Source organism: Neomonachus schauinslandi, chromosome 6 (genome assembly GCF_002201575.2).
Source record: "Neomonachus schauinslandi chromosome 6, ASM220157v2, whole genome shotgun sequence".
Lineage (NCBI taxonomy): Eukaryota > Metazoa > Chordata > Mammalia > Carnivora > Phocidae > Neomonachus > Neomonachus schauinslandi.
This window is the reverse complement of record NC_058408.1, coordinates 31,949,280-31,962,303: the sequence shown is the minus strand read 5'-3', so window position 1 is coordinate 31,962,303 and position 13,024 is coordinate 31,949,280. Positions and strand designations below refer to the sequence as shown.

General features: G+C 37.1%; 1 protein-coding gene across 1 annotated transcript in view; it reads right to left on the bottom strand.

Moving 5' to 3' along the window:
• Positions 1–2,097: 2,097 nt before the first annotated feature.
• Positions 2,098–13,024, bottom strand: part of DENND1B (DENN domain containing 1B) — a 262,179-nt gene continuing 251,252 nt past the window's right edge. The window contains exons 21-23 of the mRNA XM_044916349.1: positions 5,875–5,948; positions 4,668–4,884; positions 2,098–3,479 (exon numbers count right to left, since the gene is read on the bottom strand). Of these exons, the coding sequence (XP_044772284.1) occupies positions 2,943–3,479; positions 4,668–4,884; positions 5,875–5,948 (828 nt within the window). The 3' untranslated portion in view covers positions 2,098–2,942. The remainder of the gene's footprint in view (positions 3,480–4,667; positions 4,885–5,874; positions 5,949–13,024) is intronic.

The following is a 13,024-nucleotide window of genomic DNA, read 5'->3' as shown; positions in this document are numbered from 1 at the left end:
ATACAACTCTGGCAGAACAGGTAAAGCTTCTTTGAAAAACAAATTCAAACAGCAGAGGAGTTTATACAAATATTTCATTTAGTTATAATAGAAAATATGAACATGGGAGAAAATAAAATAATACTTTTGTTTGTTTCAGAATTCACCTTAATTTCACTTTATTCTCCCTATATCCACCATAATACTGGGAAGTCTAGTTTAAGAGCAGACTGAATACTCAAAATATTAATGATTTGAAATACTAACACTTTTGGATTAGTAGTCTCTTGGATACTAGCTTTCTGGATTTTTTCCAAGAATAACATGTAGAGCTTTTGTTTTTTAACAGAATATAAAAGCTGATTTTGCATGTTAGAATAAGGCACAGGTCCAGTTCAAAAATACCTTGATGCAAATATCCTTGTGAGTGGCCTCACGGCAACAGTCTTGTAGTCAAACATCTCATGAGGTGATCAGATGATAGAAGAACCTACATTTCTGAGGCCACGATGTTTATTAAGCAAATGGACTAAAACTCCAATTTTACCTATGCTCACTCTCAATTATCTCATTCTTCAGACTATGAATCCTGAAGGAAAACATGCATTTCAATAGTCATAGTAAAAGACTTTTTCTTTTTAAAAAATCACCAAGAAATATTTGCCAAGCAGATTAACCACCGGAGTGACCTTTTTTCCTTCTCATTTAAAACAGCTCTTCTGATAAATCTACATGCTTTGACAAAGTGAAATGGAATTTTGTAATGAGTAGATAAAGGCAAAATTTGACAAGAACCATGAGTCTTACTTTTGTGTTAATAAAATAAGGATTAAACACTTTTTTCCTTAATATACACGACTCCCTCCTTATAAGGAAAACAAGATTTGTCTTCCTTTACAAACATGAATAAATAATTGTCCCCAATAAAACATATCTGTTTAGATTTTGGAATGTAGCTTAGAAAAGAAAAAAACTTGGTCATTTTCTTTAAATTATTTAAAGACTGACCTGGATAAATATTTTTAAGCAATGTTTTTAACAAATCCCCTTCTAGGGTTTTTTTTAACTGAAAATTAAATTCTTTCAGTAAATATTTTAGGGTACAGTCCTGATGGGGCTCTTGAATGGTTTCTCAAACAACTTTTCTAAAATGACAATTTTTAAAAAATAATCATGATTGGGGATGTACAGGATATATATTGAATATACAAATACCAAATTAACCGTAACACCACTGTTTTTTTCCCTTTATTTTTTCCTGTCAATCTAGCCTATCATGAAGCAGTCAATGCACGATGCCTTCTGAGATGAATTTCAATGTTTAACAGTGAATTTGAGGGAGAAGAGATGAATCTCCTATGCAGAAGGATTCCAAATAATTTTTGTAGATACTCCACCCTAAGGGAGAGGAAGCATAAAGCCCTACTCCTTAGGTGTGGGCTATATACTGTGACTTCCTTCCAGGTTCGTCAGTATAGAAAGTTTCTATAGTATAGAAAGGGAGGGAAAAGAGCATAGAGGAAAAACCTGACGAACACCACCTCAGCTAGGTTATCAAAGTCAACATCAACATTCACAAATCATGCTGACATTATGTACCTTGGGTATGATGTAATGAAAATGACCTTTTACTTCTGTAATCTTCCTCCCCCAAGCCCACAATCACAGTGTAATCATGAGAAAAACAGCAGACAAGTTCTAATAGAGGGACATTCTATAATATATTCAACCAGCAGATCAGTACTCTTTAAAACCTGTCAGGGTTATCAGAAACAAGAAAAATGAGAAGATGTCCCAGCCAAGAGGAATCTAAAGACACATGACAACCAAATGTAATGTGGTGTCTTGAATGGGATTCTGGAAGAGAAAAAAGACATTTGGGAAAAACTAAGGAAATCTGAATAAAGCAGGGACTATCAATACTGGTTCACCAATTGTGGCAAATGTACCATACCAAAGTAAAACATTAATCATAGGGGAAATTGTATGCAGGGACATAATGGGGACTCTCTGTACTTTCTTTGTAATTTTTCTGTAGATCTAAAACTTCTAAAATATAAAGTCAATTATTTTAAAAAGTAAATTTGCGATGATAAGAAATGTTTTGAATTATTAGTTAAGGAAAAAAAAAAAAAGGAACATTTCTTTATCAGGACAGTTCATGTTGCATTTGGCTTTCTGGGGCTGGATTCCTAGATAGCAAAGGCATACAGAGAGACTGAAAAAATTTTAAAGTGTCTCATTTGTAAACAGAAGTCATTAATTTCACATTGTAATTCAGCACTTCATATATTTCACTGAGTGAAAGGTAAATGTGTACCTTTATACATTTTGGAAAACATGGCTGCAGTGTCCACAAGAGAGCTTTTAAATTTTGAAAAATGAATTTTGTCCTTGATTCAACGAATAGAAAAAGGCATTATTGCTCTGCAGAACACTTATAACTTATCCTTCAAAATTTACAGGTAATTCCATAAATTATTAAAGTATGCTAAATATAGGCTTAGGATTAAGGCAGTTAGTGGGTCAACAGTTTCAGCAGTTTCAGGCTAGTTTTGATAAGTTTTGATATCCTGACCAGTTCATGCTCAACCAGATTAGTAGGGTCGCTACTGGTTATGCGCAAGGGTTATATATGCATATTAGTTTAAATAAAATGAATGGCATTAAGCACCAAATACTGGGAAATCATGTTTGACATATACTTCCAATATACATACAAACTAGTACCTGATTTAAGAGCACAGTAGAAGAATCAGCTTTACATTTAAAAATCAATCGATAATATATATTCACGAGATGAATGAGTGGAGAAAATGTATGTTCCAAATGAAAAATAACTTTTAGACAGCACTAAGAACTGTCATTCCCACAAATAATTCTGTTTACTATAGAGATTACAAGGAATCCTAAAATGTCTCCCTAGAAGCTTGGATGCAAGTGAGTGACTCTTAATAGTTGATTTAAGGGTGGTTTCCACGCGTGTTTTCTTCTGAAATGTTTAAGTCTTGCTGGAAGGCAGATGTTATATGACATAACGACACCACTTCATGAAGCAGTCCAGAATCTTCTGAAGTCTCTTTGGCTTCTTTCCCTTCTTTCTCCCAAGGAACAAAAGTAGATGAATGTCGCCCAAGGCTGGGTGTAAGCAGATCGTCTGAAATCTGGCTTAGTGTTTCTTTCTTTTCTGTTTTAGCTTTTTCATTTTCGGAAACTTCAGGTGAAGCGAGCTGGGGATCCAATCCTGAGGCAGAAGCTGGCTTTTCCATGACCGCAGGCTCCCTCATATTGTCAACATTGAGGTATTTTTCATTGTTTTCCTCTTTCAGGATAAACAGAGAATCTGTCAAACCGCTGCAGGAAACGCGCTTCCAGGGAGAGGGAGGAAGGTGTTTGCCATGGAGGGCACTATCATCTTGCCCGAGATGCCACTCTGCTTGATCACCAGAACCACTGCAAAGCAGGGCCAGATTATTCTCACTGGGTGCATTGGATGTATTCTGAAAGAAGAAACAACAAATTCAGAAAAATTTTAATGAGATTATGTTACATGAGCATTTTTTTTCCATTTTGAAATAAAATATTAATATCTTTCAAGGCTGACAACTGGGAAGTCCCCCCCAGAGGAAATACAGCGTTAATTCTGAGCACCTGCAAATGGCTCTATTAACAAGAAAATACATGAACATATACAATTTTTTTTTATTATTTATTTATTTGAGAGAGAGAATGAGATAGAGAGAGCATGAGAGGGGGGAGGGTCAGAGGGAGAAGCAGACCCCCCGCTGAGCAGGGAGCCCGATGTGGGACTCGATCCCGGGACTCCAGGATCATGACCTGAGCCGAAGGCAGTAGCTTAACCAACTGAGCCACCCAGGCGCCCAACATATACAATTTTTTATTTATCAATTATACTTCAACAAAGCTGAAAAGGTAAATGAAAAAAACCTGCCAACCCCCAGCCCCTCAAAACCCCCAAATAGACCAACTACATCAAGCCAAGTTCTGGAATTACAATCACCACAGGGTGGCCATTACTCATACTTCCATCTCTTGTGTTTTTAAAACATTTATTTCACTATGTTTAAAACACTCTTCATTTTTGAAGCAATATAATGAAAAACTACTTGAATTGAGACATTTCTTAAACATATTTTCGAAGATCCAGGAAATATGGAAAAAAAGTGGGAACATTTCATACTTAAAAAATTCCCCAGAAAAGACAACTATAAAACTAGATTGTAAGAGAATATTATGGCTTGATAAAAAATTTTTCCAATGAATGTCAATAACCACCAGAACTGGATACATAAATGGGAAAATACAGAATTCTGAAACTAGAAATAATTCTTAATGATTAAATTTTCTCATATTTTTGAAGAGTTGACTACTTCCCTGTTAGAGGTTAAATGCTTTGACCAACTAAGATTATAACATGAGGCAATTCACACCAAAGGGTAAGAATGTTTTCATTTAATTTTTTTAAATAGATTTTTATTTATTTGAGAGAGAGCATGAGGGGGGGAGGGTTAGAGGGAGAAGCAGACTCCCTGCCAAGCAGGGAGCCCAATGCGGGACTCGATCTTGGGACTCCAGGATCATGACCTGAGCCAAAGCCAGTCGCCTAACCAACTGAGCCACCCAGGCGCCCCCTCATTTAATTTTATAGGCTGAAAAAATCAACGAACCGTAGGTTTGTAATCAATATCATCCATTGATCTGAAGAAATCCAAGCTCTTCGCTGCTGCTAGCTTTCCTTGGTCTGAGCTGTGTGTGCTCAATGTGTCTAAGATTTCTCCTAGGAGGTCCATTTCGCCTGAGTAAGGACTCTTTACTCTTGTTTCAACGGAGTCATCACTTTCATAAAAATAGGCAGAAGCTTCTTCTCCATCTTCAGAGGACAACCTGAAGGAAAATGAAGCATGCATTAGCAGTCACACCTACATGCTCACACACCTACACTTGTATGTGAGCAACCTCTCCCCAGTTACATTCCATTAGTGAGAGAGTCTTAAAACCAAAGTGCTTCTCAGCAGAACAACAACAAAATGGTGAATTGGTTCATGGCCAAATTCTTTAGAGTGATGTGTGTATACCAATTCAAATACAGGAAATTTTGAGTATGTGCACTAAGAAAATACAAACAGATAGCTATGGGACCTTAATCTGGAAGCCAAAGCAGTGCTTTTCACACAGTCTAGTTCTGTGGGATTTGGGACATTAGCCTTAGAAATAGTAGATGGAACTTTTGGAAAGCTTGCTATAGCTTGAGTTCACTTTCAATATTTGTATGTGGTTTTCCCTTTATTTATTCACATATTTTAGAGAAGAGTGCATATTCCTTTATATAGACAAAGATATACTTAATGGAGAAAAAAAGACTGTCCATTTTGTCACCCCCATATAAGTTTAAATTGTTTAAAAAAACTAAACGCTATTGTTATTGCCCTTACTTTATGGTGAAATTAATTTTTAATACTTTGTATTAAAATTTCCTCTTCTGATATCACCACAGATTTAAAGCCCTCCCCTTCCCTAGCTTGTTTTAATTGACTATTATCACTGTTGCTGCCATTTAACCTGCCCCTCTTCATGAGCAGGGTAGGGGTCGAACTTAGGTGGGCTCCTATTTCCCCTTTAACACTATCGCAGATATTTCTGTAGGCCTTACCGCTTTCCAAGAACAAGATATTTCAGGTCTAGCTTGCTTTCCCATCTCAAGATTCATCCCCCATAAGACTCCAATGAGCACTGGTTAATTTTGCTGAAGAACACTGCAAGGGAGCAAAATCTGATCTCTAGGAGTGTACATCCTTTGATTATCTTTTGAAATCCTAAAATGTCTGCCTTTCAGCCGCAACACTTAGCAGGACAGTAAAATCCATCACGACTTACTTGCTTGCTCTCTCGTCATAGTCATCATCATACAGAGCACCATCAAGACTCTTAAGAGGTCTTTTTAAGCGTGCCTAGAGGGAGGAGTTGACCATAAATTGGCATTAGTAGTTAAAATAAGTCTTTTTCATAAATTTTAAAGGAACAATTTGATTTGACAAGAACGCTTTTAAGAGAAATATGAATTCAGGATTTTTTAACATTACTCAGTAACTTGACAAGCTGTGCAGTAAGAAGGGGAGGGAATCAGGCAATACTGATGTCAACACTTACAGCTTAAACCAATAGACAAAAAACAAATCACTGGATTGAATACACACACACACACACACACAATGATCTAGTCTGTTAGTCCCTGGTTTAAAAATACTTAATTTATAATCAATTATATCCCCATGCACTTATCCCCTAGCTTCAATAATCATCAATATTTGCCCATCTTGTTTCTTTTATCCATCTCCCCAATTATTTTAAGGCAGTACTTCTCAATACTTAATGTGCATATAAATCTCTTGGAGATCATGGTAAAAATGTAGATTCTGACTCTACTGGGTTCTAAGGATGAGGCCGGAGTTTCTGCATTTCTTTTTTTTTTTTTTAAAGATTTTATTTATTTATTTGAGAGAGAGAATGAGAGACAGAGAGCACGAGAGGGGAGAGGGTCAGAGGGAGAAGCAGACCCCCCGCCGAGCAGGGAGCCCGATGTGGGACTCGATCCCGGGACTCCAGGATCATGACCTGAGCCGAAGGCAGTCGCTTAACCAACTGAGCCACCCAGGCGCCCAGTTTCTGCATTTCTAACAGGCTCTTAGGTGAAGTTAGTGCTGCTGGATCTGAGGGTCCCTCACTGAATAACAAGGTTTTGAACCGAATGCTAGACAACCTATCATTTCACCTGTAAACACTTCAATATATCTTTAACAGATATCATTATCTTACCATACAAATTAACAATTATTCTTTAACATCCTCTATTCTCAGACCATTCTCATATGCCCTTATTACCCCTAAAATATTTTAGTTCGTTTATGTGGACCAGAATCTCAACATGGCTAACACTATTTGGTTGATATGTCTGTCAAGTCTCCTTCAGAGACTATCAGTTACACCTTCCCCATCCTTTGTGTCATTTGTGGCCTTGAACATGTGATTCTTATCCTCTTCCTATAAACTTGGCAGTCACATCTGGAAGCTTGGTTAGACTGTTTCTGGTTTTTTGTTTTTCTCTGTTTTTGGCAAGAATATGCTACATGTGTTTGAGATGTGTTTTTTTTTACTGCATCACACCAGGAGGTACATCATGTTAAGATGTCTCACGTTGGTGGTACTAAGATCCATTAATGGCTTCAGGATTCAGGTTGGCTGATACTATCCATTATGAATTTTCTTTCACTTGATGGTTTTAGCATCCTATGATAGTCCTTGGGTAAATTAATTATGCAGAAGGGGCTCCGAAATTATGTTTTTCAAAAGCATTCCTTCTATCTTTACTTGTTGGCATTCTACCAAGACTTTTGTCCTATTAACTATTTGGCTATTCTGAAATACAAGGTGTACAGCAGAGGTAGGATAAATTCTTGATGCTTTCCTTTTGTTCAACAATTTCCAGAGTAATGAGCTCATGCCTACCAATCTCTAAATGTGAGCTGTGAGGGTTTTTAAAATGTCATCATCATTTGTATATTTGTGATGTGGCTCAGCCTATCACAGTTGTTCTTCTTGATTTTTTTTAAAGATTTATTTATTTGAGAGAGAGAGAGCATGCGAGTGCAAGAGCATGCATGGTGGGGAGGGGCAGAGGTAGGGGGGAGAGGGAAAGAAACTCCAGCAGACTGTGCTGCGTGACTCAGGCACCCCTCTTCTTGATGTCTGATCTGTCTCATTTTTTAATGATACCATGGTTATGTTTTTAAAATGGTTCTTAACTCTTAAAGATATATCTTGAATATTTGCAGGTTAAATATGCTGTGCTATTTACTTCAAAAAAAAGCCAGGGGTGGGTCGGGATCATGGATAGGGCTGGTACTGAAATAAGACTGACCATACATTAATAACTGTTGAAGCTGTACTTTTGAAAGGTATCCAGGAATTCTTTTTTTTTTTAAGATTTATTTACTTGAGAGAGAGCAAGTGGGAGGCAGAGAGAGAGAGAGAATCTCAGGCAGATTCCACGCTTAGCATGGAGCTGGACGGCGGGGCTTGATCTCACAACCATGAGATCATGAACCGAGCTGAAACTAAGAATCATATGCTCAACCAACTGTGCCACCCAGATGCCCCATGGTATCCAGGAATTCTTATAAGCTTCTCTTTACTTTTACATGTTTGAATTATGTAAAGTGTTTTATCCACAATAAAATAATTTTTTAAGTTTTTTTTTTAAATGGTCCCATCTTTGGTCAGTGTTAGCCCATTCAAGTTGTTTTCCATGTCCTTTTAAAAAAGATTTATTTATTTATTTATTTGACAGAGAGAGAGAGAGAGACAGCAAGAGAGGGAACACAAGCAGGGGGGGTGGGAGAGGGAGAAACAGGCTCCCCGCTGAGCAGGGAGCCCGACGCAGGGCTCGATCCAGCACCCTGGGTTCATGACCCAAGCCAAAGGCAGACGCCTAACGACTGAGCCACCCAGGCGCCCCTCCTGTGTTCTTTAAACATGATTTCAGAAGCTCTTTAGTAAGCTTCTTGCTTTTGGCGTAACATAATGTCTCATTTCAACTTACACATTTTCTGCATCAGACCTGGAATCAGCCACTTCCTAAAAGAGTTTGGTTCTTTTAAGTAGGAAATGACATTTAAAGGCCAGATCTGGGTGCTATGGGTGCCATGGCAGCAAACCACGTTTCTGAGTGGATGGCAGCAAAGCTGAATTTGGAGACTTGAACTATTATATCATCAGAGGACTAACTTTCTGTCTTCCGATTCGGATCTCCCAATCTAGACAACTCTTTTCTTCTATTGCAGCCATAAAGAATAAGCAAATCTCTGGAATCTATGGTACTGCATCCTTACTCCTCCACACCCTCTGTGCCCATGCTGGGAGTGGTAGGAAGGAAAGAATGAGTAGAGAGAAATATGTTTTTGTAAACCCTGGAGGAACGTATACTGAGTTTCTCCATGAGTTTGGTGATTAGCTATGTATTGGGGCCTATAACTGTAATAGTCATTTTACGACAAGTTTAAGGTATGTGAGTCAAAAAGAAATTTGAGGAATGGCCTAGGCACACAACTATCACAGTATTATTTCTGAAGGGAAAACACATTTCATCCACCTCCTCCAAAACTCACAAAATATAGTACAATTCTTTGTTTCTAAAAACAAGTAATTATTATTACATTGACATCTGTATATGCTTAACATTATGCCAGGTAGGGGTCATGCATTCAATTATTGCAAGAAAAAAAATCAGAACTAAAACCAAACAAAACTATGAGGGAGCTGAGACTTCATGCTGCTACTTAAAAAATCACTATTGACTAAGAATTATTACAAGATATCAAATACATAGCTTAATATTTGTTTGTAAATACTTTGGAAAGCACTCTCACATACACATGCAGTGGGGCTGGGGTCTGGGAATACAGAGTTGAGTTAGGCTGAGTCTCTGCCATTAAGTAGCTCGGAGTCTAATGAACCCCACGATCAATCTGGAGGTATACCACAGAGGCTCCATAATTTGCTCAAGATCATACACCTTATCAAGAACAGGAACCACAGCCAATGTCCTTCTCTGCTGTGTTGCTAGTCCCTTGTTCATTTTCTTTCAGAAGTTACTTTTATATTCTACATCTGCCTGAATATACTGGAGATTCTCAGTTGTTTTATTTTGTGTTGTTGTTAACTACAACTTTTTTTATGAAGCTACCCACATAAGCTTCACAAACATGTTTGAATTTGGTTTTTTATTTCCTAGCTAGGTGAGGGTTCTATCAATTTCTAAATAGGGATGCTGTTAAATGGTATATCTGGTAATGAATTTTTACAATAGAGTTAAAATCAGAAATACAACTGATTAGTATATTTTCCTTTTATGTGTGTTAATATTTGTGCTATCTATACTCTTAGTACATGTACTTACAAATTGTTTGGCTATCCGAAATAAGCTCCTAATTAGTAGTTATTGGATATATATCAGGCAGTAGGAACTGCAATCTCCATATATGAAGTGACAATGTACAAACACATAGTCAATGTGTCAATGTTGATGACATAAAATTACATAATGGGTTAAGGTCACACAAGAAAAACAAAGGGGGAAAAAGTTACAGTTTGATTAACATTTAAGGTAGAGAAAAATGGCAGCTTATGTAACATGAGCATCATGAGTTTCTAAGCTTTTATGAACCCAGATTATCCCTACATTACTGTTTCTGGTTGATTGGGACTCAGGTACCATGCTTTCAGGGGAAATAAAGGATTGTTTCCACTATGCCAGAACACACAACAGAGGGCAAAAAGACCTGGCCACAATTTTGTAAATAGAAGTCTTTTATGGATAATTGGTAGCAAATAAGCTTAGACTGCAGAAAACATATTGTGTATTCTTTAGAGTGGTAATACATAGCCAATAACAATACATCTTTACCTGGGTTCATAAATCACAGATATATTGTTACTGAAAACCTGCACACTAAACTAAACAGAAACTGAAATATAAATGACTAAGAAAGAGAAAAGTAATCTCAATACACAGAATAAAAATAAAATACCTACACTTTTTTAAATACAACTGACCTTTGGGAAGAAGTATATATTTTAATTGTTTTAACTGTAACAGTAATAAGCAGATGCAAATGCCAGTGGAATGAGTTTTGTATATTATATGTATTCAGAGAAAAAATTTCTATTTCAGATCTGGATAGAAATCTCAAAGGAAGAAGTGCCCAACAGGAAAGTTGTTAGGGGCAATAAACACTTTCATCATAAATGATTATCTCCCACTCCCTAAGCGCCAAGACAGTCATAACATGGCCTGTAGTTAGGGACAGATGCTTTTTTTAAAGAATGATTATGAAGTGATTAAGAGATAAAGATATAAGCAGTCAACATGGTAAAAAATATTGAAGAAAAGGAAAAAAATAAGTGGGTTCCCAAGGGGAAAAAAACACCTTAAAGATATTTTTTTCAAAGATCTGCTGGATGATGGGACATCCTGCAAGCACGTGGAAACTCGGCAGACAGCAGGGCAAGCCGGCCACCCCCTGGGTATCTGCTCTTTGCCATTATTTAGGTTCCTCTCTTTTCTGCATTTTGAAATGTGTATAGTTTTTTTCATAACTTTTTTAAAAAAAGATGTATTTATTTACTTGAGAGAGAGAGCAAGTGGAGGGTGCAGAGGGATAGGGAGAGAGAGAATCCCAAGCAGACTCCCTGCTGAGCCCAGAGCCTGACACAGGGCTCAATCTCACCACCCTGAGATCATGACCTGAGCTGAAACCAAGAGTCAGAAACTTAACTGACTGAGCCACCCAGGTGCCCCCATAACGTTTTTATAGAAAGGTGAAGAGACTTCTTCTTTTCTGGTCAGAATACCAATAATAGTCCAGTTTTTAAAATTTATTGCCACAAGGGACAGAATTATAATGCTGTTTTTTGCTGCCTCCAATCTTTAGGACACGTTAATGGACTGGGATGACATTTTCTGGGTGTCCACAAAGTTAGCCACCAGCCTCTTTTAATCATAAAATTCAAGCTTTTCAGGTTCTGATATTTTAAAACATGATTAGAGTTGTAGGAAATGAAGGTAATAATAAAGTCACACAAAAAGAAAACAGTTACATTGTACACATTTTAGCACATGGTATCACATTGATCTTCATAATCTCAGGCAAAATCCCTTAGTCTGTTATTTGTTTAATGGATATTGATACCAGTAATCAAATCTAACTTAGAGATTAATAAATTCACTTAAGTAACACTTTATTTAGATAAACAATACTCTCATAAAAATGCACACAGTTTTTGCCAAATGAAATGCAACCATTTCAACCATTAAAATATCTTACCATACACATGGTAAAAATATAGCTAATGGGTGCCTGGGTGGCTCAGTTGGTTAAGCGACTGCCTTCGGCTCAGGTCATGATCCCGGAGTCCTGGGATTGAGTCCCACATCGGGCTCCCGGCTCAGCGGGAACCCTGCTTCTCCCTCTGACCCTCTCCCCTCTCATGCTGTTTCTCTCTCTCTCTCTAATAAATAAATAAATAAAATCTTTAAAAAATTTTTCAGCTAAAATTAATTAAGAGGATATTTCTCCATCCTTCAAATCAGCATCACACAGTTTTATTTTTAAAACCTAAATATACATTTGCCAGAATATGCCTCAATGTTCCTTTTGTAAAAAACCTTGTATCTAGTAATTTTACTCCCTTGATTGATTAAAAGCATTAATTGCCTTCAAGGTAAAAGTCAAACTTCTTGGCATTAAGGACAGACTCCCATCCAAACATGGTCAAGACTTATCTTTTTGCTTTTGCTTTTTGTTCTTCTCCCCATGTCCAACTGGCCACCACCTAATACTTTAGCCACAGCAAATGACTTATTAGTTCTCATATAGAATTCACTGTTATACCATTGCACACAAGGGACCTTTTGTCAGAATTTACCTTCGCTTTCTTCTTTACTAAAAACAAAAACAAAAAACAGTCCTACTTATTCCTCAATATGTAATGCAAATGTAATCTCTGTAAAGCCCTCCTATACCTGCCCTTTATGTAGCCACATATTGGGCAAACATCTGGCCAATGGATTAATCATATTGTATTATTTGTTTATGTGTCTGCTTGCACAATTGTACCCTGAGCTTTTGATAAGTGAAAGTCACATCTCATGCTTCTTTGTGACTTTTGGGCTCTTTTGTATGACTTCTCAGCATGGAAAACAGTAGTATGCATATAATAGGTGCTTACTGGATGTTTGTGGAATAAAGAGATGCCAAAAAGTCAGAGAAAAATGAGATGTAGCTGCTGCTTTATTTTCAGGGAGTGCAGAGTAGCAGCTTTGAGTTGGTTTTCAAGAAATATTTGTTGAAGGAAACAAACAAAAAGGATAAATAACTTTCTTCATTTTGCTCTTCATTTATCAGGTCTTGCAAGTCCAGGCACTTGGCCCCTTGCCCACTTCATTCACTTTGTTCTAACCCACAAGGCA